At 44.0% G+C, this 26612-nt stretch overlaps 1 protein-coding gene and 1 pseudogene across 6 annotated transcripts in view; one reads left to right on the top strand and one right to left on the bottom strand.

The window, feature by feature from the left end:
* Nucleotides 1–599: 599 nt before the first annotated feature.
* LOC140611397 (large ribosomal subunit protein eL13 pseudogene) lies at nucleotides 600–8667 on the bottom strand (annotated as a pseudogene).
* A 13175-nt stretch (nucleotides 8668–21842) lies between these two features.
* DHX30 (DExH-box helicase 30) overlaps nucleotides 21843–26612 on the top strand; it is a 29404-nt gene continuing 24634 nt past the window's right edge. For 3 of the 6 annotated variants that reach the window (XM_072786409.1, XM_072786407.1, XM_072786410.1), the window contains exons 1-3: nucleotides 21843–21996; nucleotides 23898–23992; nucleotides 26060–26114. In XM_072786409.1, the coding sequence (XP_072642510.1) occupies nucleotides 26087–26114 (28 nt within the window). In that variant the 5' untranslated portion in view covers nucleotides 21843–21996; nucleotides 23898–23992; nucleotides 26060–26086. Of the gene's footprint in view, nucleotides 21997–22116; nucleotides 22507–23897; nucleotides 23993–24849; nucleotides 24957–26059; nucleotides 26115–26612 lie in introns of those variants that run through there. The other 3 variants (XM_072786406.1, XM_072786404.1, XM_072786408.1) reach the window with 3 other exon arrangements.

Here is a 26612-nt window from a genome sequence, read left to right as displayed (position 1 = left end):
CTCTGAGAAGACTGTTTCTCCCCACCCTACCCATTGCAAGCAAATTCCTCTCCTTGAGGTTTCAATTTGAATGTCACCAATTTAGAGAGGTTTCCCAGCCAGACACTGTTGTCCACCCTCTCAACAGCCATTCTCTGCTGCTTGCCTGCTAGCAGAACACTAATTTTGTTGGGTGGACAGCTTCCCTTTCCCTTGCCCCAGAGTATGAGCCTGTACTGTGTGTTTTTTTCTTTTCAAGATCCTGTTCTGAAAAAAAAAAAAAAAAAAAAAAAAAAATCCTGTTCTGGAACTTTCTTGGCCCTTTTTGCTTGGAAGTCAAAGAGCCAGGCACTGGCACAGGCCATGGGAAGACTGGCCTGGAAGTTCTTTGTAATGACTGTGGCTTTTCCTTTTTTTTTTTTTTTTTTTTAAGATTTTATTTATTTATTCACGAGAGGCACAGATAGAGACACAGGCAGAGGGAGAAGCAGGTTTCATGCAGGGAGCCTGATGCGGAACTTGATCCCGGGACCCCAGGATCACACCCTGGGCCGAAGGCAGGCGCTAAACCGCTGAGCCACCCCAGGGATCCCTTTTTTTAAGATTTTATTTATTTGACACAGAGAGAGAATGCACACAAGCAAGGAGAGCAGCAGAGGGAGAGGAAGAAGCAGGAACCTCATGCAGATCTTGATCCCAGGACTCTGGGATCACCACCTGAGCCAAAGGCAGATGCTTAACCAACTGAGCCACCCAGACTCCCTGACTTTCTCCTTTTTATGGACATTCTGTATGGGTATCATCAACCCTGTCATCTGGGCCAATTTGAGTTCTTCAGCAGAGCAGTCTCCCTCTTTGAGGGCAAAGGGCTTCCTGGGGAAGAGGATGAGTCCAGAACCTCACTCCTTCAGCTGCTGCCTTTTGGCCTACAGGGGCTCTGCGGACTTCTTCCATCTGCCTTCTTGGATCCACTGACATCCCAATGGTCCATGCCACCTTCTTGTGGATGCCAGCCTCCCCCATGTAACTCTTCTAAGCTGAAGCCCCTGCCAGCTTGCACCTTGGTGTGATTCCTCACCATGGGTCCAATGGGTCCAGCCACAGGGTGCCTGGGTATGCCAGAGCTTGCCAGGTCTGATGTCTGTGGATCTTCCACTCTGGCTGATTGAACCATGTGGCTATGTGCTGCTGCTGTGCTTGTGGAAATTGGGCTTCAGGATCATGTCATTCTGGCTGGGCACATGGCTGCTGCCTCTAGGCCTGGGGGAGCAAGCAATGGGAGCTAGTCAGAGCCCTGTCCCCGCCCCAGCCATGCTGGGAGCAGCTCTGCAGTCCTGCCTGCCACCAATTGTGCCTGGGTCCAGCATACTCCAGACCTTCACTGTTTTAAGACTGTCATGTAATTCCACAGGGTTGAGTAAGAGACAGCCAAATCACCAAAATCTGATTCGTGAGAAGTTGGAGAAGTCTGTTGGGATTTCTAGGGGAAATACTTCTCCCTGATAAAAAGGATCAGCAGGTTAGCATCCAAAATCTATAATGAACTTATCAAACTCAACACCCAAAGAACAAGTAACCCAGTTAAGTAATGGGCAGAAGACATGAATAGACACTTTTCCAAAAAAAGACATCCAGATGGCTAACAGACACATGAAAAGATGCTCAACATCACTCATTATTAGGGAAATACAAATCAAAAACACAATAAAATACCATCTCACACCTGACAGGATGGCTGAAATTAACAACACAAGAAAAAATAGGTGTTGACCAGGATATGGAGAAAGGGGAACTCTCTTGTACTGTTAGGAATGCAAACTGGTACAGCCACTCTGGAGAACAGTATGGAGGTTCCTCAAACCTCTATTTTTATTTATTTATTTTTTTATGTTTTATTTTTAAAGATTTTATTTATTTACAAGAGACACAGAGAAAGAGAGAGGCAGAGACACAGGCAGAGGGAGCAGCAGGCTTCATGCAGGGAGCCTGATATGGGACTTGATCCCGGGACTCCAGGATCACGCCCTGGGCCAAAGGCAGGCTCTAAACCGCTGAGCCACCCAGGGATCCCCAAACCTCTATTTTTAAAGGTTAAAAATAGAACTACCCTAGGACCCAGCAATTTCATTCCGAGGTATTTACCCAAAGGATACAAAAATACAGATTTAAAGGGATACATGCACCCCTATGTTTATAGCAGCATTATCAACAGTAGCCAAACTATGGAGAGAGCCCAAATGTCCATTGACTGATGGATGGATAAAGAAGATGTGGTATATATACACAATGGGAAATATCCCATTACCCAACCATCAAAAAGAATGAAACTTTGCCGTTTGCAATAATGTGGCTGGAGCTAGAGTGCATTATGCTAAGTGAAATAAGTCAGCCAGAGAAAGGCAGACATCATATGATTTCACTCATATGTGGAACTTAAGAAAGAAAACAGATGAACATATGGGAATGGAGAAAAGAAAAAAGAGGGAAATAAGCCATAAGAGACTCTTTTTTTTTTTTTTTTTAAGACTTTATTTATTTATTCATGAGAGACACAGAGAAGCAGGGAGAAGCAGGCTCCATGCAGGGAGCCAGATGTGGGACTCAATCCTAGAACTCCAGGATCACACCCTGGGCCAAAGTCAGGTGCTCAACCGCTGAGCCAGCCAGGCATCCCACCATAAGAGACTCTTAATGATGGGGAACAAACTGAGGGTTGATAGAGGGAAGGAGGTGGGGGATGGGCTAGATGGGTGATGGGTATTAAAGAGGGTACTTGTTATGATAAGCGCTGGGTGTTGTATGTATATGTGCTACCAAAGTGAGCACCACTGGGTGTTGTATGTAAGCGATGAATCATTGAATTCTACTCCAGATACCGATATTGTACTCCATCTTAACTATCTAAAATTTTTTAAATTATTTATTTATTTATGATAGTCACACAGAGAGAGAAAGAGAGGCAGAGACACAGGCAGAGGGAGAAGCAGGCTCCATGCCAGGAGCCCGATGTGGGATTTGATCCCAGGTCTCCAGGATCGCGCCCTGGGCCAAAGGCAGGCGCCAAACTGCTGCGCCACCCAGGGATCCCAGCTATCTAAAATTTAAATTTAAAAAAAAAGGTGGGGGGGAGCATTAGGGATGAGCATCTTGGTGGCCCAGCTGGTAAAACCTCCATTCTTGATTTTGGCTCAGGTCATGATCTCAGGATCATGAGACTGAGTCCCCCATGGGGTTCCATGCTCAGCATGGAGCCTGCTTGAGATTCTCTCTCCCTCTCCCTCTGTCCCTACCCATTGTGCTCTTTCTCTCTCTGGAGAAAAAAAAAAGGAGCAGCAGGGAGAAGACCTCCATCCATCCTCCATGTGGTTGAGTTAGGTTAGGATGCCTCGAGTTATGTCAGCCATTTAGGAACCAAGTGGGGAAACTGATCCAAACCTACTACCGCCTACGTCCACACCTCTTTTAGGTGAGTTAATGTCTTCTCAGTTTATGTCATCTTTGGTTGGCGTTTGATTACTTCCAGCCAAAAGGTCCTACTGATCCTTATCCACTGTTCCTAACTATTCAATTTAAAGGAGGTTATGTCTCCAATCCTGCCTACAGCTGGTACTCTCTCTACCCCTTATCTGTTTCTTTTATGACACATATCACAACTAGTAAATATATATATTATATTAAATATATATATTATATGTAATATATATTATATTAATATATATTATATGTAATATATATGCATGTGTATATGTGCGTGTGTGTGTATACACACACACACACACACACCCTTTTTGTATTTTTGTGTCATTCTTTTGTTTCTTTCTCAAGAAATACAAGTTCCTTGAATATAGCAACTTTTCTTTTTTTTTTTTTATTTTTAAGATTTTATTTATTCATGATAGTCACAGAGAGAGAGAGAGAGAGTCAGAGACACAGGCAGAGGGAGAAGCAGGCTCCATGCACCGGGAGCCCGATGTGGGATTCGATCCCGGGTCTCCAGGATCGCGCCCTGGGCCAAAGGCAGGCGCCAAACCGCTGCGCCACCCAGGGATCCCCAATATAGCAACTTTTCTGTCTTATTCACCCTTGTACTCCAGTACCAAGCATCCTGTCTGGCACAATTTGAGTATCTATTAAATAAATGAAAAGCTGAAGGAATGATGGAATGGATGAACAAACATATCAGTCCATCCTGCTAACTGAACACTCCTTCGGGGTGATGTACATGTCTTATATACTCAAAATATAAAACACAGTCTGGGCATTTAACCTACACCTAAGACATTGTTATTAAACTAGTTAATGATGTCCAGCTGAGTCTCAGACTGCCAACAGTATCACTGTGTTACAAAGGGTTCTGCCCTCACCAAAGAATAGAAAGGAAGGTTTAAAAACAAAAAAGCAAAAAACCCACAAGCTATAGACCAACTTTTGTTCCATTGCAGCTGTTTTCCCTTACTCCACTTGGGTGTACACATTAGTGAACTCGAAGTAGTTCAGACAACTTTAGGTAATTGAAGTGGAATATACTAGTACTTCCAATAAAAAAATTATTTGTATTTGTGTATAATCTCTTATTCTTCATTTCAGTACCTTTCTTGTTTTATAAAGAATTTAAAACTCTGTGTTTATAAGTACTATGTTTTTTTTTATTTTTTATTGGTGTTCAATTTATGTGGGACTCGATCCCGGGACTCCAGGATCGCGCCCTGGGCCAAAGGCAGGCACCAAACCGCTGAGCCACCCAGAGATCCCCTATGTTGTTTCTTTTTAATGTATTTATTATTAATTTTATGTAGGCTCCACGCCCAGCACGGGGCTTGGAATCAGAACCCTAAGATCAAGAGTGGTATGCTCTACTGACTGAGCCAGCCAGGTGTCCCTACCAGTATTGTTTTAAAAAAAAGGTGGGGGTCCTGGGATCAAGTCCCACGTCGGGCTCCCTGCATGGAGCCTGCTTCTCCCTCTGCCTATGTCTCTGCCTCTCTCTCTTTGTGTCTCTCATGAATAAATAAATAAAAATAAATCTTAAAAAAAATAAAGTGCTCTAAGTCAGCTCTATTCTTAATTTCATTGTTTAAAAGATTTTATTTATTTATTCATGAGAGACACAGAGAGAGAGAGGCAGAGACATAGGCAGAGGGAGAAGCAGGCTCCATGCAGGGAGCCCGATGTGGGACTCCATCCCAGAACTCCAGGATCACTCCCTGAGCGGAAAGCAGATGCTTAACTGCTGAGCCACCCACACGTCCCGCTATTCTTTTTTTTTTTTAACTTTATTTTTTTTTAAAGATTTTATTTATTTATTCATTCATGATAGTCACACAGAGAGAGACAGAGAGGCAGAGACACAGGCAGAGGGAGAAGCAGGCTCCATGCACCGGGAGCCCGACGTGGGATTTGATAACGGGTCTCCAGGATCGCGCCCTGGGCCAAAGGCAGGCGCCAAACCGCTGCGCCACCCAGGGATCCCCACGTCCCGCTATTCTTAATTTCAAACAAACATACAAAACCAACTAAGGTCTAATGGCAAACCATCTACTATTTCATCTCCAGGATCAGGCCCTGGGCTGAAGGTGGCGCTAAACCGCTGAGCCTCCTGGGCTGCCCTTCCCTGAGTCTTGATTGAAATAAACTGGGGAATACTTCTCAGCACCACTCCTAGAACACAAAGGAACCAAATGTTTTTAAAGGCAGGGTAAAAAAAAAAAAAAAAAAAAAAAAAGGCAGGGTAAAGAATACCCTGGAAAATTTTCCTTTACCTGATGGAAATTTAGGATGCAGTTTGGATGAAAGCAAAGCTCAGTAAATAACAATTTTTTTTAAAAATTTTACTGGAGTACGATGTACTTACAAAAATGCCTATAAATCATAAGTACAAGGCTTGACAGATTATGACCAAATGGACATGCCTGTGTAACCATCACTCAGGTCATGAACTAGAACCTGGGAACCAGACTAGAAGCTTCTCTCCATGTCTTCCCCAACTACTACCGCTTCTTTTTTTTTTTTTTTTTAAGATTTTATTTATTTATTCATGATAGACACAGAGAGCGAGACAGGCAAAGACACAGGCAGAGGGAGAGGGAGAGGGAGAAGTAGGCTCCATGCAGGGAACCTGATGCGAGACTTGATCCCAGCACTCCAGGATCCTGCTCAGGGCGGAAGGCAGGCGCCAAGCTGTAGAGCCACCCAGGTGTCCCTACTACTGCTTCTTTATCTCAGAGATCACCATTCTCTTGACTTCCTGCACCAGATATTAGTTTTACCACTTTGATGATACTTTAAATTGCTCAGGGGTTTTAATACTGAGGTGTTCTGTTTTTGTTTGTTTGTTTGTTTGTTTGTTTTTTAAGGGCAGCCTGGGTGACTCAGCGGTTTAGCACCGCCTTCGGCCCAGGGCATGATCCTGGAGACCTGGGATTGAGTCCCACGTCAGGATCCCTGCATGGAGCCTGCTTCTCCCTCTGCCTCTCTCTGTGTGTCTCTGCCTCCCTGTGTGTGTCTCTCGTGAATAAATAAATAGAATCTTAAAAAAAAAAAAGGATTTATTTGTTTATTCACAAGAGACACACACACACAGAGGCAAAGACTTAGGCAGAGGGAGATGCAGGCTCCTTGCAGGGAGTTGGATGTGGGACTCAATCCTGGATTCTGGGATCACACCCTGAGCTGAAGGCAGACACTCAACTGCTGACCCATCCAGGAGTCCCTTAACACTGAATCTTATTTTGAAAATTAAAATGTTGTTGTTGTTTTTAAAGGTTTTATTTATTTATTCATGAGAAAGACACACAGAGAGGCAGAGACATAGGCAGGGAGAACCGGACTCCATGCAGGGAGCCCGATATGGGACTCAATCCTGGATCCTGGGATCACGCCCTGAGCCAAAGGCAGACGCTAAACCACTGAGCCTCCCCGGCATCCCAAAAATTAGATCGTTTTTTTCCTTTGGTTTTTCTGTGTACAAATAATTCATACCCAAAGTTGAAATTCTGAGAATTCATTACTGGTTTTAAAACTTCAACAAATTGGGGTGCCTGGGTGGCTCAGTGGGCTGAGTGACTATTTTGGCTCAGGTCATGATCTCAAGGTTGTGAGATTGAGCCCCGTGTAGGGCTCTGCACTAAGCATGGAGTCTGCTTGAGATTCTCTCTCCCTCTGCCCCTCCACCCTACTATAAGCATGTGCACTTAAATAAAATAAAACTTTCACAAAGACACAGTTCACTTCTGGAAAAGGCATTTAACAAAAGGTGAATTTTGCAGCTCAACTTTAAAAGTTCTATCCATTGGTAGTCAAACCAGAAAGAAGAGATATCATTAGCCAATTCATACTGATTCTACAATGTTATTAGTTATCTATGATGGGCCATAATAATATATCTCAGTAACACAATGAAATTATGTTCCCACATGATGGTATCAGATAAATGAAGTTAAAATGAGCTATTGTCTGCTTAAGCACAAGTTAAATATAATTGCTGGTTTTAAATTCAGCCCAAGTAACCAAATGTTCATTGCAGTTGGAGACTGTGGACTAGTAGCCACTGCTGCTAGAATTAACATAGTAAAGATAAAAGTAAAGATGAAATTGGCAAAACTGGACAACTGGCTAGAGCTGAAAGGTGCTCCCCTTTATGAATCCCAGTTCATCTTCTTCTTTTCTAAAAATTGTTATTATTTTTATTAATTTTTTTTAATTTTAATTTTTATTTATTTATGACAGTCACAGAGAGAGAGAGAGAGAGGCAGAGACACAGGCAGAGGGAGAAGCAGGCTCCATGCACCGGGAGCCCAACGTGGGACTCGATCCTGGGTCTCCAGGATCGCACCCTGGGCCAAAGACAGGCGCCAAACCACTGCGCCACCCAGGGATCCCTATTAAATATTTTTTAAATTTACTTGAGAGAAAGTAAATGAGAGAGAGCATGTGAGAGAACACATGAGAGACAGAGAACCCATGAGAGACAGAGAATGTGCGAGGGGGAGAAGTAGACTCTCCACTGAGCAGGGAGCCCAATGTGGGGCTTGATCCCAGGACCCCGGGATCCTGACCTGAGCCAAAGGCAGATGCTTGACCCACTGAACTACCCAGGACCTCTCATTGTATGCTTCTTCTAAAAGGACCTAAAACAAAGTCCAGTAAGCTTGTGATAAAATAAAGAGATGAAAGTGAGGAAAAGAATCCTATCTGGTGGGGGATCCCTGGGTGGTTCAGTGGTTTGGTGCTTGCTTTCGGCCCAGGGCATGATCCTGGAGTCCCGGGATCGAGTCCCACATCGAGCTCCCTGTATGGAGCCTGCTTCTCCCTCTGCCTGTGTCTTTGCCTCTCTCTCTCTCTGTGTCTCTCATGAATGAATAAATAAAATAATAATAATAAAAAAGAATCCCATCTGGTAACATACCTCCCAGTCAGTGAACAAGCCATATGACTTTCCACGGTAATTGTTAGCTGAAAAGAGAACAGCCTTTCACAACAGTAAAGACATTAACATGTATAAATCTAATTGTCCTTAGAAAATCTTATGAAGGCTCTCTAGCTGCCTATGGCCTGTTTGAATCATCATAACTAAAGAAGTTGTTCGCAGAACATCTAACTGATTCCCATCAAGTAAGAAGTGGAATCCATAAAGAAGCTGACCTCTGGGTCTGCTAGATCTTCCAGGCACTTAAATACATTCTTGGCCATTTTAGCTAACTATTTTGAGTTAGCTAAAATTCTAGTGCTATAAAAATGGGTTTTTAAAAAAGACTTATTAGAGTTAGAAAGAGAAAGAGAGAAAGAGAAAGAGAAAGAGACAGTGTGAGTTGGGGAGGGGCAAAGAGAGAGAGAAAATCCCAAGCTGGCTCCCCATGGAGTATGGAGTCTGACTTGGGGCTCCACCTCAGGACCTCCAGACCATAAACTTAGCTGAAATCAAGAGTCTGATGCACAATCAACTGAGCCACCCAGGTGCTCCCAAAATGTTTTTTTTTTTAATTTAGAAATGATACTTAGATGAAAGATTGTATGTCAGTCAGCTAGCTCTAAAAGAAACACATCCAAAAAAAAAAAAAAAAGAAAAGAAAAGAAACACATCCTTCATTCCTGATTCCTGAGACTCTGGGTATATTATAGCAGGTCTCACCGAGGGTGGGGGGTGGAGGGTGGGGGATAGGTAGGAAGAGAGGGTTCAGTAATGAATACTGCTGACCTCTAGTGTTTAATAGAAGTATTACATTTCCCACTCGACCCAAATAGTGCTCCCCAAAAGACCCACTATCTGGCTGACTGGTCGTAGAATTCCCTAGTGTGTGGCCAATAAGCAGGCAAGTTTACGTCTTTTACATTCATTGTTATCATTGGTATGTTTTATTTTTTATTTTTTAAAAAGATTTTATTTATTTATTCATGAGAGACAGAGAGAGAGAGAGAGAGAGAGAGAGGCAGAGACGGGCAGAGGGAGAAGCAGGCTCCATGCAGGGAGCTCAATGTGGGACTCGATCCGGTGACTCCAGGATCAGGCCCTGGACTGAAGGCGGCGCTAAACCGCTGAGCCACCCGGGCTGCCCATCATTGGTATGTTTTAATGTATTACAATCATCTTATATGTTTTTCCCCTGTTTACCATGGTTTTTCCTTGCTGCTTCTGTCCTTTCCTTTTTAAAAATTAAAAAAAAAAAGATTTTATTTATTTATTCAGAGAGACACAGGGAAAGAGAGAGACAGAGACACAGGCAGAGGGAGAAGCAGGCTCCATGCAGGGAGCCCGACATGGGACTCTATCCAGGGTCTCCAGGATCATACCCTGGGCCAAAGGCGGCGCTAAACCGCTGAGCCACCCGGGCTGCCCTCCTTTTTTTTTTTTTTTTTTTTTTTAAGATTTATTTATTTTATGAGAGATACACAGAGAGAGACAGAGACATAGGCAGAGGGAGAAGCAGGCTCCTTGCGGAGAGTGCAATGTTGAACACGATCCCTGATCCCTGAGCCAAAGGCAGATGCTCAACCACTGAGCCACCCCAGGCATCCCCTTTTCTTTTTCTTTCTTTTTTTTTTTTTTTTTTTAATTTTATTTATTTAAGCAGGAGGAGCATAAGCAAGGGGGAGCAGCAGAAAGGCAATTTCAGGGATGCCTGGGTGGCTCAGTGGTTGAGCATCTGCCTTTGGCTCAGGGAGTGATCTTGGAGTCCTGGGATCGAGTCCCACATTGGGCTGTCTGCATGGAGCCTGTTTCTCCTCCCTCTTCCTATGTCTCTGCCTCTCTCTGGGTGTCTCTAATAAATAAATAAATAATCTTAAAAAAAAAAAGGAAATGTAATCTCAAGCCAACTCCATGCTGAGTGTAGAGCCTGAGGCAGGGCTTGAGCCCACCACCCTGAGATCAAGGCCTGAGCTAAAATCAAGAGTCCAATGCTCAATGGACTGAGTACTTGGGCACCCCAAAAGTGTTTTAGGTGCCCCACCTCTCCCAGCCACCCAGGTGTCCCCAATTTTCTTTTTTAAAAAAGATTTATTTATTTGAGAGAGAGAGAGAGAGAGAGAGGGAGGAGAGAATCTTGAGCAGACTCCACACTGAGCACAGAGCCTGATGTAGGACTCCATCTTATGACTCTGAGATCATGACCTGAGTTGAAACCGAGAGTTGGATGCTAAATGGCTGAGCCACCTAGGCGCCCCTAAGTAAAACTTTCTAACAAAATCCTAAATTATGTATTGTCTTTATCTTCCTCCTGCATAAGAGCTGACTCCTCCAGAATCAGGGATGGGCACAATTGCCCTAAGGGGTGACTCTTTTCCCATTAGCAGGGATAAAGTCACAAAATGGTGTCCAGTTGTGGTCAGAGAAACATGATAAAGGAGTCTTGAAACTTTATGAGGAAAAAAAAAAAAAACAACTTTATGAGAGGGCAGCCCGGGTGGCTCAGAGGTTTAGCACTGCCTTCAGCCCAGGGCGTGATCCTGGAGACCCGGGATCAAGTCCCACATCCGGCTCCCTGCATGGAGCCTGCTTCTCCCTCTGCCTGTGTCTCTGTCTCTCTCTTTCCCTGTGTCTCTCTGAATAAATAAATAAAATCTTTAAAAATAAAAAAAAATTAAAAAAGATTAAAAAAAAAAACTTTATGAGAAAGGCTAAAGCCATCTTGCTAGAAACCTGAGGATAGGACCTACTCCGGAGATGGGAAACAGAAAATGTTAAGAACCTGGGTCCTCGAAAACAATATATATTTTTTAAAGATTTTATTTATTCATGACACACACACACACAGAATGGCAGAGACACAGGCAGAGGGAGAAGCAGGCATCATACAGAAAGCCTGACGTGGGACTCGATCTAGGGTCTTCGGGATCATGCCCTGGGCTGCAGGCGGCGCTAAACCGCTGCGCCACCAGGGCTGCCCTTTACCTAAAATTTTAGTTTCAACTCTTATTTTTACATGCACACACACACAAAATTATTTTAACAGTCAATAGTAAATTAAAATTTGCCAGTATACTTTTCTAATATTAGTTCTTGTGATTGTTTTTTTTTTTTAACTAACAAAATTTAAAAAGATTTTATTTATTTATTTATGAGAGACACAGAGAGAGGGAAAGAGAGGCAGAGACACAGGCAGAGGGAGAAGCAGGCTCCATGTAGGAAGCCTGACATGAGACTCGATTCCGATTCCGGGTCCGGGTCCCCAGGATCAGGCCCTGGGCCGAAGGCGGAGCTAAACCGCAGAACCACTCGGGCTGCCCAATACATATTTTAAAGTTATCAGGTTACTCTGTTATTTTCATTTGATTGCTGTGAACTCATCTCTTTTTTTTTTTTTTTTTTTTATTTATGATAGTCACACACAGAGAGAGAGAGAGAGGCGGAGACATAGGCAGAGGGAGAAGCAGGCTCCATGCACTGGGAGCCCGATGTGGGATTCGATCCCGGGTCTCCAGGATCAAGCCCTGGGCCAAAGGCAGGCGCCAAACCGCTGCGCCACCCAGGGATCCCCTGAACTCATCTCTTGATGCTGATTTTTTTTTTTTTTTTTTTGGTTCTTTCTTTTGGCTAGGTTTTCTTGTATGTTTCGAAAGCTTGATTTATAAACTCATGAAACCGGATTTTTTTCCCAATACATGTATGCCCTTCCCAATGGTTTTGTGATAATCTCTACTCAATCATTCAGGAGCCTCAACCAGAAACTAGAGACTTGGTTTCCACTATAAAATGGACAGGAGATCCATGCACCAAGTGGGTTTAGATCTTCATTCAAAGTCCTGTCTACTTCCTAAGGATACAATTTGATATAAGCTACAGCTTCAGGCATGGATGGGTTGTGGATTTTTCCAGTCTCTGTTAAATTTAGGGAGCCCCACCTAAATTCTTAAATGCACACAATAAACTGGGGCCCAGTTATCCACATTACTAGAGGCACTTGTCTCCACCCACTCAATCATATTACCTTATAGGTTATAAACTTAAAACTGCCTCTAGTTCTGGATCCATAGCCCAGAAAGATTACAGCTCTGTTTCTAGTCAACATAAATGTTTATCTTGTTTTTGAATATAGATATGTAATTTTAATCTTTTATTAATTTTACCATGTGTTTGGAAGAAAGGGAGTGGTATAAAAGTGGCATCAAAGCTACTTTGACCAGGGCAGCCCCGGTGGCCTGGCGGTTTAGCGCCACATTCAGCCAGGTGCATGATCTGGAGACCCGGAATCAAGTCCCACATCAGATTCCCTGCATGGAGCCTGCTTCTCCCTCTCCCTCTGCCTGTGTCTCTGCCTCTCTCTCTCTCTGTGCCTCTCATGAATAAATAAAAAGAAAAAAAAAGAAAAAACGCTACCTTGACCGAAGTCAGTTTCATTCACGTTTTTATTTGTTTTTATTTTTTAAAGATTTTATTATCTATTCATGAGAGGCACAGAGAGAGAGAGAGAGGCAGAGACACAACATAGGCAGAGGGAGAAACAGGCTCCATGCAGGGAGCCTGATGCGGGACTCATACGGGGACTCCAGGGCCATGCCCTGGGCCTAAGAGAGGTGCCAAACCACTGAGCCACCCAGGGATTCCCCCCATTCATGTTTTTAAAAAAGCCTCTATGTTGGCCCTTCACAGTACCATGGTTAACAGTGAGAGCTAAAAAGCAGCCTGGGGGATGCCTGGCTGGCTCAGTGGATGGAACATGCTACTCTTGATCTTGGCGTTGTGAATTTGAGTCCCACATTGGGCATGGAGTCTACTTGAAAAAAAAAATCTTAAAAAAAAAAAAAAAAAAAAGGAGTCTGGCAGCTATACATTCTCTTTCCAGTTTACCAATAAATATTTTCTAAGATTGTGAATAACTGATTTGTACAATTTGGCCAGTGATGTTAATTAACTAGAGCTTTTGTCAGAAATAACTGATTTATAGGTGTTTACTGTGTACTGAAAAATGTGATACTCCATTACCCAAATCCCCCTTTTTCTGCAGTTTGGGACCAAAAAATTAACCCAAGGCTTCAAAAGAAGTCCACATATAAATGAAATATATTCATGTTTCAATGTTGCAACAGTACCAAACTTAAAATACTGGTGCAAAGGACCAGGATAAGTTTTGAATTTACCTAAAGGAATTTATCTATATTTCAGTATTATGTAAATGATATTAAGGATTTACTGGCCTCTCAAGGTATAAAATTAATTTTATGGTTGTGCTGAATAAAATCTTACAGAGATGCACTCTGGTATAATTACAAATGAAATGATAGGATTTGATTGAAAAAATCTGGGGCAGTGGACATTGGGTCATTGTGAGGAACTATGCCAGTGCAGGTCTGGAATTTTACCCAATTTACAAGCTAAACTGGTAGCTACCCTTTTACTATTTCATAGGTGCTGACAGAAGACACAAGATTCCTGAGTCAGACACAAAGGACTTCAACCTCAGCAAAAGCTGTAGCCAGAGCTTCATGTTGGTTTGTAACAGTTCCCAATGCCCCCCACATTTCCTGGCTGTGATGCAAAAGCGTTGACCATAGTTATCTGCTCACATAGTGTTTCATTATCAGAGGGTTACAATGAACTTGGGAGATTACATTTTTATAGCAAGTGAAGTTAGGTCTGCCCTTGTCCGAGGGGAGACAATACTTCATCTCTCAAGGTTTCTTGCTGAAAACACAACCCTGAGCAACAGCCTAGGTGAAGAGCAGGTAGGGCCTTGCATTCTCGATATAACCAACAAGAACTTGCAGGGACACTCAAGGTCCATGGCATGACATATGCTATCTCGTTACTTTTGTGTATATTTGAAATTATTATAGAATTATTATTTAATTATAATAGAAAGTAAATATAAGTTTTAAAAAGAAATGTACATCTGAGTTTAATATATTTGAAAACGCATGCATGGCTAGCTAGTACAGGTGTGCTAAAGGCTACCATTATAACCAGATTTCTTTCTCAGGAGCCCTGCACATCCAAATGCTTATTATCATAAAAGGAATACATACTTTTGGCCACTCAAACTCCAACAATGTAGAAGAGTATAAAGTGAAAACTAAGAGACTCTGATTTACCTGCATAGTTAACAGTTCTAATATAGGGGCGCCTGGCTGGCTTGGTCAGTCAAGCATGTGACTCTCAATCTCCGGGTCATGAATTCAAGCCCCATATTGGGTTTAGAGCTTACTTAAAAAAACAAAAGCAAAACAAAACAAAACAAAACAACAGTTCTGATATATTCTTCCAGAAATGTTCTATGCTTACATAGACATATATACAAACACATGGTCTTTATTTTTTTTTAATTTATTTATTTATGATAGTCACAGAGAGAGAGAGAGAGAGAGAGAGAGGCAGAGACACAGGCAGAGACACAGGCAGAGGGAGAAGCAGGCTCCATGCACCGGGAGCCCGATGTGGGATTTGATCCCAGGTCTCCAGGATCGCGCCCTGGGCCAAAGGCAGGCGCCAAACTGCTGCGCCACCCAGGGATCCCCACATGGTCTTTAAAAAAAAAAAAACACAACACAGTTGGGGGGGGTGCCTGGATGGCTCAGTCAGGCATCGGCTTTCAGCTCCTGGGATTCAGCCCTGGGTTGGGATCTCTATTCCATGGAGACAGTGCTTCTCCCTTTCCCTCTCCCTGTTGCTCCCCTGCTTGTGCGCTCTCTCCCTCTCATTCTCTGTCAAATAAATAAATAAAATCTTTAACAATAAACAAAAATTAAAAACACAGTTGGTTCATAAATATACAATAATAAAACATGTCTTTTTTTTAAACATGCCTCTTTTAACTCAACATTTCTTGGCTATTTTTCATTGTTTGCACACTAGATCTAACTCATTCTTTTAAATTGCTACGTGGAAAAAAAAAAATAAATTGCTACGTGGGGGATGCCTGGGTGGCTTAGTGGTTGAGTGTCTGCCTTTGCTTGGGGAGTGATCCTGGGGTCTAGGATTGCATCCTGCATCTGGCTCCTCTCGGGGAGCCTGCTTCTCTTTCTGCCTATGTCTCTGCCTCTCTCTCTGTCTCTCATGAATAGATAAATAAAATCCTAAATAAATAAATAAATAAATAAATAAATAAATAAATAAATTGCTGCCTAGGACTTCATTTAATTGATGTTATTATGGGGATCCCTGGGTGGCGCAGCGGTTTAGCGCCTGCCTTTGGCCCAGGGCGCGATCCTGGAGACCTGGGATCAAATCCCACATCAGGCTCCCGGTGCATGGAGCCTGCTTCTCCCTCTGCCTGTGTCTCTGACTCTCTCTCTCTCTCTGTGACTATCATAAAAAAATTGATGTTATTACGGACTGATTTGTGACCCCTCCAAATTCATATGTCGAATCCCTAGACCCCAATGTGACTGTATTCAGATATGATCTGGAAGGGGGTAATTAAGGTTAAATGAGGTCATAAGAATTGGACTCTAATCTGATAGGACTAATGCCCTTAAAAAGGGAACAGATACCACAGACCTCTCTCCATATAAGCACAGAGGAAAGGCGATGTAAGGGCACAGCAAGAAGGCAACCATCTGTACGCCAGGAATAAAGGCCTCAGCAGAAAGCAACTCTGAAGTCACCTTGATCTTGGACTTCTAGCTTCCAAAACTAGGAGAAAGTAAATTTCTGCTGTTTAAGCCTCCCAGACTGTGGTATTTTATTATGACAGTGGGAGGCTAATACAGATAGATTCTATTTAATTCAACCAACTTCTTAATAAGGGATAGTAGGTATTTTTTTAACTATTACAAATAATACAGCACTGAATTTTCTCACATATATGGAGGTATGGCTAGATAAATTCCTACAACTGAAAGGAGTCAAAGGGCATGAACATTTCAAATCTGATGCTGCTCAAACCACCCTCTAAATAAGTACTACCAATTTACAGTTCCTGCAATAGGGTATGAGTGCTTGTCTCCCAGGTGGAAGTGTCCATTCAGCATTTACCCAGCACCTGCTTCTGAACAGTTCCAGACACTGTGCAAGGTGTTAAGGAGACAGTGGTGACAAAGAATTAAGTCCCTGCCCTCAAGACCTTTATTCTAGGGGAGAAATAAGTGATAAGTAAGGCTAACACAAATAAATACACTATATGGCCTGGGAAGCTATCTCTGAGATAACATCTGAGCAAAGACCCAGATGAAGAGAGAAAACAAATCTTACAAATGCTTGAAGGAAGAATGGTAACTGGGTTTCATAGTTTTATCTGACTTTTAAAAATAAGCAAAGTTGCAGGGTACCTGGGGGGGCTTGGTCAGTTGGGCATCTGACTGTTGATTTTGGCTCAGGATCATGAGATCAAGTCCTGTGTCGGACTCCATGCTCAGCCCATAGTCTGCTTGAGATTCTCTTTCTCCCTCTCCCTTTGTCCCTCCTCCTGCTTGTGCTCTCTCTCCCTCTCAAACAAACAAATATATATATATATAAAACAAAGTTGCAATTCTACTCTTAGGTTTGTACCCAAAAGAAATATGGGGCACCTGGGTGACTCAGTGGTTGAGCATCTGCCCTTGGCTCAGGTCCTGATCCCCGGGGTCCTGCGATTGAGTCCCACATCGGGCTCCCCTCCGGGAGCCTGCTTCTCCCTCTATGTTTCTGCCTGTGTGTGTCTCTCATGAATAAATAAATAAAATCTTTTTTAAAAAAAGGGGGTATTCAAACAAAAACATGTACACCAATGTTCACAGTAGTGCTATTCCCAATAGCGAAAAGGTGGAAACAATCCAAATGCCCAGCAGCATAAGACTGGACAAACAAAATGGAATATTATTTAACCATAAAAAGAAATGAAGTACTGGGGGCCTGGCCTGGTGGGCTCAGTTGGTGCAGTGTGCAATTTTTGATTTCGGAGTTGTGAGTTCAAACCCCATGCTGGATGTAGAGATTACTTTAAAAAATTTTTAAAAAGGGACGCCTGGGTAAATCAGCAGTTGAGTATCTTCCTTCGGCCCAGGGCATGATCTTAGAGTCCCAGGATCGAGTCTCACGTCAGGCTCCCTGCATGAAGCCTGCTTCTCTCTCTGCCTATGTTTCTGCCTCTCTCTGTCTCTCATGAATAAATAAATAAAATTTTTAAAAGGTTAAAAAAAATAAAAAGAGGGACAGTTGAGTGGCTCAGTGATTGAGCATCTGCCTTTGGCTCAGGGCATGATCCTGGGGTCCTGGGACTGAGTCCCACATCGGGTTCCCTGCAGGGAGCCTGTTTCTCCCTCTGCCTATGTCTCTGCCTCTCTCTCTATGTCTCTCATGAATAAATAAATTTAAAAAAAAAGAAAAGAAAAAGAAAAAAAGTACTGACATATGCCACAAAATAGATAAATCTTTTTTTTTAATATTTTATTTACTTATTCATGAGAGACACAGAGAGAGAGACAGAGACAGAGACACAGGCAGAGGGAGAAGCAGGCTCCATGGAGGGAGCATGATGTGGGACTCGATCCCGGGACTCCAGGATCATGCCCTGGGCTGAAGGCAGGACCTAAACCGCTGAACCACCCAGGGATCCCCAAAATAGAAAAATCTTGAAAACATTATGCTAGCTGAAAAAAAGCCAGATATAAATGGCCATATGTTATATGATTTCATTTATATGAAATATCTGGAAAAAGAAAAACCATGGAAACAGAAAGCAGATTAGTGGTTGCCAGGAGCTTTTGTTGGGGAGGCCGGGGGAAGGAGGATGGGTAGTGACTGCTTAATGGGTACATATGGGACTTCCTTTTGGGGTAATGAAAATGTTCTGGAACTAGATAATAGTGATGGTTGCATAACATGTACATGTACCAAAGATCACTGAAATGTATAAAGTGGTTAAAATGTCGTATTTTATGTTATGTGTATTTTGCCACAATAAAAGATAATATGTTAAAAAAAACAAGGTTGAACTTTCTCAAACCAATGGCCATATGCAATGCATTTTTTGCTCACTTCCCATTCATGCCCCATACCCATTTTCTATTGCATTATGGATGTTAAAAAATTAATCATATTATTAAGTAAATTAATTCCCCACCTTAATAAAAACCGGAGCTCATGGAATTTTCCTATTTCCATGAGATCGGAATAATAAGCATCAGTTCACTGTAAGTGGAATTCTTTTTTTTTTTTTTTGTAAGTGGAATTCTGTCTAGAGTTCTAAACTTTCAGAATTGAAATGGCCAGAAAAGTCATCTGGTTTGACTTTGTTCTGAATTAAGGATCTTCTAACTCTACAGTATATTTTGCCAAGTGGTCTGCTTTGACCTAACACAGAAAGGGAGTTTTTAGACTTTTTTTGAAAATCTACTTTGAAGTACCACAAAATCACCTTAGTCTGGGGTGGTAAACATAAGGGGGGAAAATGCCACTCAAACTAGCCAATTGAAGAGGGTTTACAAATGAGACTATTGACAGAGAGTGTGGGCAGGTTTAAAGGAATCCAAGAAATACTGTGGGGTTAGCAACACAGAATCTCCTGCAGGCACATAGAAATGGTAGCTTAGAGGTTTAAGAGAGGTCCTCCATCCCACTTCTTATGGCTGTAGATCCCATGACAAAAATTATGTTCTTCTTCGGACACCTGGGTGGCAGTAGTTGAACATTTGCCTTTGGCCCAGGACGTGATCCTAGAGTTCCAGGATTGAGTCCCACATCAGGCTCCCTGCATGGAGCCTGCTTCTCCCTCTGCCTGTGTCTCTGCCTCTCTGTGTCTCTCATGAATGAATAAATAAAATCTTAAAAAAAATTATGTTCTTCTTCCATCCTATTTTCTGTGGCTGGATGGCTTTGGTAACAAGCTCTACTTCAATATATAAAATAAAATTGGTTCTACCAACATTTCAACCTTAAGAAACAGAAGAAAAGTAACCTAAGTAGCATGAATCCACAGGACAAGAATCTGATGGAGGTAAGCCATATCCAAACACTCCTTGGAGCACTTACATGGCATTGGGACCCAAATTTGACTCCAAGAGGCTGGCAACCTAGTTAGGGAAGACACATCAAAATATGCCCTGAATGCTACCACATGGGGGAGAATAAACTGCTATAGAAGCTCAAAGTAGGACCTTAAATAGTCTGAAGAAGTAGAGGAGTTTCTAGATAGAGATGTTAGCAGAGAAAGAAGTCTAGGGATTGGATCCAGGAAAATAAGGTAGTGATAAGAAAATGAACAGGAAGTAAGAGGGGAAATATATGGGAGAGGGAAAAGATACTCACTGTAACTCATCTTATTACAAACTGGATCACTTTACCAACTTCACCAGATATAACCATTCATTAACAATAGTTCAAGGATCAAGAAAAAGGAAAGGTCCCTCAGAAAGAAAACTAAACAGAAAATCTATAGCAAGGAAAAGCACTTAGAAGGCTCCACTTGTGCCTCTCTTGCATTGCTTCCCCTAGGTTTTAAGACTTGTTTACATGCTCTTCCCATTCTATCAGGACATCTTTTGCAGGAGGGACCACATGTTCATCACTTAACATTACCAACAGCATTTCATTTAAAAGAAAAAAAAAAAAAGGTCTTTTTATTTATTTGAGAGAGTGAGAGCCCAAGTGGAAGGAGGAGCAGAGGGAGAGGGAGAAGCAGACTCCCAGCTGACCTGTGGGAGCCCCACAGGAGAGGCTCAATCCCAGGACTCTGGGATCATGAACCTGGGGTCAAAGGCAGGCACTTACCCGACTGAGCCACCCAGGCATCCCCCCACCCAGCAGCATTTGAAACATAATCTGTATGAAGCAGAATCCATCATCTTCTCCAACCGTTCTGTCCCTTAATAATGGTTAACAGTGCACAATCCTTCCAGTCCCCAGCACATCCTGTCACCTGCAGGATCAGCCTGGCACTCTACAATCACCCTGTCATAACCTTTTCCACTCCTGAGCACAGTTGAATCCCTCAGTACCTCTCATTTCATTTGTACCTTAGCTTCTCTTTTTCCAGCCAATTTTACCCTCACACTTTTAGAATAACCTTCCTAAAATCCGCTAGTTATTTTACTTTCCTACTTAGGAGTGCAACAATAATGTCTTACAAAGAGTAACTGCATACAAATAAAGTCAACATCCCTCAGCATAGCATTCCCAGCTATACTTTTTTTGTTCCATGGCCTCTAAAGCCCGTACACATATCCAATCCTCTGGTCACACTGAGCTACTGCATACTCTTAGAATTTGTCTTTTGTTCCACTGGCTGTCTTTCTTCTGTGGTTCCTTCTCCTCGATTTTGCCATCGAGTAACTATATTCCTTTCTTTCAACCCTCTAACGCTATATACTTCCTCTCCAGCATTTATCACTTTCTTCTTGCCTCACACCATATTTTTATATTGTCTACCAGGCCCTAAACTCCTTGAGGGCAGGCTATTGTAGCCTCAAAACCTGCTTATAACAATTGCTATACGGCTCAACTCAAGATACCTGTTCAGGGATCATTCCCCACACACCATATAGGATGGCACCATGCCCTGCTCAGAAAAGGTAGTAATTCTTTGAACGAGTGGATGATGCTTCACACTCACCTCCCCCACCCTGCTGTCCAATGTAAAGAAAGAAAAAAAAAAAAGAAAGAAAAAAACTACTTGTAGCATTTAATTGCTTGGACAAAAAAACGGGTTATGGCACTAATTCTTCATATATCCCGAAAGGTCACATCTTAAAAGCATATTCTGGGTCATTCCAGCCGTAACGTCTTGACCGAGCCTCAGAGCAGCCCCAACTGAGTTCGCTCTTTCTGAAGTTGGAATCCACTGAACTCCCACGGGAGCCCCGTCTAGAGGACCGCGGTATGTACGTGACAGGAACCGGAGCCCAAGGGGCGGGGGCGAGACCTGCAGACCCGCCCAGCGGCGCCCGGACCAGCCAGTGCCACCTTGTCCTTTCCCCAGCGGTGTACGGTTTACAGCGTGCCCTCGCGCTGGTCTCCTCCTAACACTGTCCTGAGGCAGAAATTCTCACCTCCCTAAAGAAACAGAAGATCGGAGGGGAGACGGAGAGGAGAGGCGTGGCAACGGGCTGTGGCGGGGAAGGCGGGTGGAGGTCCGGAGCCCGAGCAGGATTTCGTTCCAGGCTCAGCCCTGCCCGAGGCAGCTGTGGGGCCGCGGGGCGGGGGCGCAGCGGACGCACGCGAGGGCCCTCCCGCTCTCACACTGCCGGATGCTGAGGCGCTGCGAGGGGGGCGCCGTGTGGGGCCCGGCCGCCCAGACCAGCTCCCTCAGCGGCCCCACAGCAGCCCGCGCGCCCACCCCCTCGGCGGCTCCGCCGGAAGTCCCGCCTGCGCCCGCCGCGGCCGCCCCCCATTGGGCTCGGCGCCGGGGTCTCGCCGCGGGTTGGCCGCCCGGAGGCGTGAGCCCTGGGGGGCCACTGCGAGCCCCGAGTGGGGGGACCCGCTGGAGACCCGCTGAGACGCGGGGTGGCCGCGGGAGGCGGGGCGGGGAGTGCCGGGGCGGCCGGCGGGACTTCCGCCACGGGACCCGGAAGGGGCCGCGCCGCCGCTGGTGGGAGTTGTAGTCCGGCCGTGGTTGGGGGGGCCCGCGGCTCATGCGCGGTGCACCGAGGCTTGTTTCACATCTGTAACAACAGGTGAATTGGGCTTTTTATTCTCCCCTTTCGTGTCCCCTTGAGGAGCTTGCCGCGGCCGGGGGTGGTCGGCGCGAGGAGAGGCCCGGGTCCGACCGCCGGCTTGGCGGAGAGTGGGGCGGAGAAGCGGGCGGGCCCGAGGAGCAGGCCGGGCATCCTAGGCCTGCCCGCGAAGCCGGCCGGGCCGAGCCGTGGGCAGCCAGGCCTCGGCCTGCCGTTGCCATGGAGCCTGGGCGGGGGCGGGGGCCAGGCCGGTCCGCTGGGGCGGGCCTGGTAGCTAGGGGCTCCGCGGGGACCGCGGGAGAGGCCGCTTCATTGGCGCAACGACGCCTCCGCCTCCGGGGATGCTCGGTTCCCCGAGGCAGGGCCTGGAGGAAGCTCCTGGAGTGCCCCGGGACCTTTGTCTGTCCCCCGTGCCGCCTGGACCGTTCGTCCAAAGGGAGGCCTGGTGCATTCTGGCTCCTTTGGTTTGCCCCGTTTTGCACCGACCTTGTCACTGAGGGAGGCCAAGGGGTGAGGTGTTCTTTGTTTGCTGGTGGTGACTTGCCCCATTTCGCAGGGGAAGACCTAATGCATGTTGGGTCCTTTGTTTGCAGTGAACTGGAGTCCCAGGGGTCCTCAGAACCCCCAAGCCTGGAGTATGGCGTCAGGATGCTGTCTAGCTACTCCTTGTGTAGCAACGTTGGTCACCTTAATTGTGATGTTGTAAGGCAGAGATTGTCCCACTTTGCAACCCCAATCCACAGGGTCTTGCCATAGACTGTAGCAGGTGGACTGCAGATGGCCAGGTGCAGACTCTCAAAACTGTTTTTGGTTGCAACTTACTGGCCAGAGGGAAAGGAGACATTGTCTGATGGTTTCCCTTGCAGTTCTTTAAAGGCTGTAAAGCCACTGTCATTGTGGGTCTTGACTATATCTTACTATTTACACTTAAATCTTGGAATGTTGGAGTTTCCAGGAGGGAGTTCTCTTTTTCCTGATAGAGTTTATGATAATGCCCTTTATTTGTAGAGCTGTTTAAGATGCAAGAAATACATCCTTTGCTGAATTTTTTTTTTTTTAAAAACTATGTAGGTTGTCCTTTTAGCTCCAAAGAATATTATTCTCCAAATGTTTTAACTTCTGTAGCCATGGTCCAAAGTTTATCAATTGGACCCTTCTTGCCACTTTCAACCTTTATGTCACTATAAAATATTATTTCCAGGAATGAACCATGGGACATCTAGGCAACAGGACAGTACCATAGAAATAAGAAAAATAGTGTAGTGTAAGCATGGAAAGCTTTGGAGTCCAGTACTTAACTGTAGATTTCCATTCTGCCCTGAGGCAGCTATGGGATCTTGGGCAACTTACATAACTTTCTTTGGGAAAATCTGCCTCAATTTCCTTCTCTGGGAAAGATAATTTCTACCTAACTGGGAAGTTGCAAAGATTAACTGCTCTAAAGTCTGTGGAAGTACTTTGTGAACTCTGAAAATGGTATTCAGTAATCATTATTTTCCTAACCTGGAAGAGGTTTTTTTTTTTTTTTTTTTAATCTATCTTAGGTAGGGTCATATTAGAGTCGTTATGGGATTAGAATTCAGAACTGGAAGCAGGTTTTGCTCTGGGCTTGGAGAAAATGCTTTCAGGACTACAAGCCCCTTTTCACCATGACACCTCTTTCTTGATATCTTACAGGTGCTGATGTAGGGCAGCTCACAATTTGATGGGTTGTGAATCTGTCTGTCATGGCAGGTCCTGAAGTGAGGCCAGTGTGTCCAGTGTGGGTTTCATGCCATTAACAAAACTTGTCCTTGTTGTTAGAGTCAGTAAATGGATTTCAGTGGTCTGCAGCAACTTTATTTTTCGTATGAGGTTCATCACTATGGTGACCGATAGTGACCCAGTCTTGTATTTTCTAGGAGGAGGCCCAGCCTCGTGATGAGGAATTGCAAGGAGAGAATTCAGCTTCAGTTCAAAAGCCTACAAAATCTGAGACTGTCACTGCTCGTGTAAGGTAAGTTGACTTAGCCATGCACACAAAGCAGTGGCAGATCTCACATACAGCCACACTGTAAAGCAAAGGCACATATTAAATCCATTTGTGACTGTCTTAGAAGAAGGCTATCATTTTTAATTAGCCATTATGGAATTTCTCTGTCCTTGAATCATCCCATAGTGACTCTACCTGGAGTTAAGTGGTGTTTCATTATGCAAGAACTCTTGACATAATATTATTTTACTTATCTTTGAATTATTTGAGAGAAACTCTGAATCATAAAAGTTTCCAACATAATTATATTTCAAGGAACGCACATTTTTTTTCAGTTTCTGAAATGTTCTGGAACTCAGTAAGATATCTTTAAAACATCCTATCTTGAATATCATACAGATTTTTTTAGATTGATATAGGAAAAGATAGTGTCATGTGGCTTTGGGGTTCAGGACTTTATTTTTTTTAATAAAGATTTTATTTATTTATTCATGAGAGACAACACAAAGAGAGGCAGAGACATAGGGAGAGGGAGAAGCAGACTCCCCATAGGGAGCCTGATGTGGGACTTGATCCCAGGACCCCGGAATCACGATCTGAGCCAAAGGCAGGTGCTCAACCACTGAGCCATCCAGGTGCCCCTGGCCAGGGACTTTTTAAAAGCAGAACTAACAGTCTGTTTATAAGCAAATTAATTTACTCTTTCTTAGCAAGAAAATGTTGTGACTCAATAATTGCTTAGATGTTTTAGATTTTATAATCAGATTTTCTTTAAAATTAGGATCTCAAATTATAACCTTTTTCTTCTAATTTGGATAGAAGGAGTCTATAGAATGTAACTTCTTAAAGTGAATTGTGTCGTTGTTGATATTGTATTGAAGTTTTCTCTCTGAGCTACCATATCCTATCGGCTGAAATTTCCGGCATCCCTGGGGGAGAGGAGGCCATCAGGGCAGACCTGCTATGGACCTGAAAGATTCGGCCCCAGGTCAGCCCTCCACCCCCATCTCCCCGTGATTTGAGAATGAGATGGGAAAGCAGTCAGAAGCAGGAGTGTAGGCCCTATTAGACTCCTTGTAATGTTGGACATTATGCTGGTTTGCTAAAACATTGTGTAGATGTTTTTAAACTGAGGCCACGTAAGTTTACTGCACCAACCCAGGAGTACTACATTATTAAAAACATCTATAAGTGAGTTTGAGTGTTTTTGAAACAAAAATCATTAAACCAGAGGTGTTACTTCTCTCTCTCTCTCTCTCTCTCTCTCTCTCTGTGTATGTTTTAAGGCTCTAAGTATACTCCTCAGTTAAATGAATAAAATGTACCAAAATTTTTGCCCAACAGTTGAATTTTTTTTAAAAGATTTATTTATTTATTCATGAGAGACACAGACTGAGAGAGAGGCAGAGACATAGGCAGAGGGAGAAGCAGGCTCTTCACAGGGATCCCGATGTGGAACTCGATTTCGGATCCCGGGATCACGACCTGAGCTGAAGGCAGGCACCCAACTGCTGAGCCACCCAGGCATCCCACCAACAGTTGAATTTTAACTTAATATTTGTTGTATAATAGACTCTGCCACAAAAGGCTTTTTACTTTGAATCACAGTCCACTTACTTTTTGATACTGCCATCAGGTCCCATCCCTAGGGTCTTGACTGGGTTTTGTGAAAGTTCAGTAAACTACTTTGTCCATAAGGCAGTCAGTCCCATTCGCTGGTGCCAGATGAGAAAAGGGGTCCATATAGAATTTCCTTTCTTCCCAGAAGTCCCAGGAAAACTGCAAAGTGCTGTGATGAGGTGGAAATACGTCTCTCAGGATGAAATGCATCTCGTTCTGTTTAGCAGGGTTTAGGGAGTTTAGGACGGAGAAAAGAAGAAAGCTCTCAGTGATAAAGAAACAGAGCCATGTAATTACTCTAGAGTGGAGATGGCCCTTCCATCCTTAAGGCCAGGAGCAGCAGTTGGTGCTCAGTAGTGAAGAGTTTCATTTGTCTCACCTTCTGGACCATGCTTTTTGTGTATTTGAAATCTTCTCTGTGGGGTCCTGGACTGAGAATAGTAACCATTGCCTCTTGGCCCTCCTTCTTAGGATTCCAGCTTTCCCTCCTGGCCAGAAATGTTCAGCCTGGACTCATTCAGAAAAGGTAAGAACATAGCTGTGCCTGCGACCTCATGCCCTCCTTCCCTGGGACGGGCAGCTGTGAAGGCTGCAGGGACTCCTTACCAGTGTGTAGGACCCCTTAGACCCCTTCTTTGCATGACTCACCAAAGTCCTTTCTCTGCCTTCCCCTCACACAGTGCTTATGACCCCATGGCTGAGTACCTGGCTGCATCCCTGTGTTCCTTTGCTGTTCCTCTCCCTGAATATCCTCTCACATGTACTCACTGCTCATTGGAAGCCCATCTATTTTTCTACGCCAGTGTTTTATCCCATTTTCTCCATGAACCATTCTTGATTCTGTCAACCAAATTCAGTCCCTCCTCTCTCTGATTTTCCTCAGGACCATATCTGTACTTTCTTGTGCTTAGTTTATTCGGATCTAATCTCCACATCCCTAGATTAGAAGCTCCCTGCAGCCAGAGCCTGTTGTGTCCCTTTATCATTTATGGCACCTGGCATAGCATTTTGCACAGGGCAGGCC

Source organism: Canis lupus, chromosome 19, assembly GCF_048164855.1.
Source record: "Canis lupus baileyi chromosome 19, mCanLup2.hap1, whole genome shotgun sequence".
Taxonomy (NCBI): Eukaryota; Metazoa; Chordata; class Mammalia; order Carnivora; family Canidae; genus Canis; species Canis lupus.
Note: the sequence above shows the minus strand (reverse complement) of the source record. Positions and strands in the feature narration are given on the sequence as shown.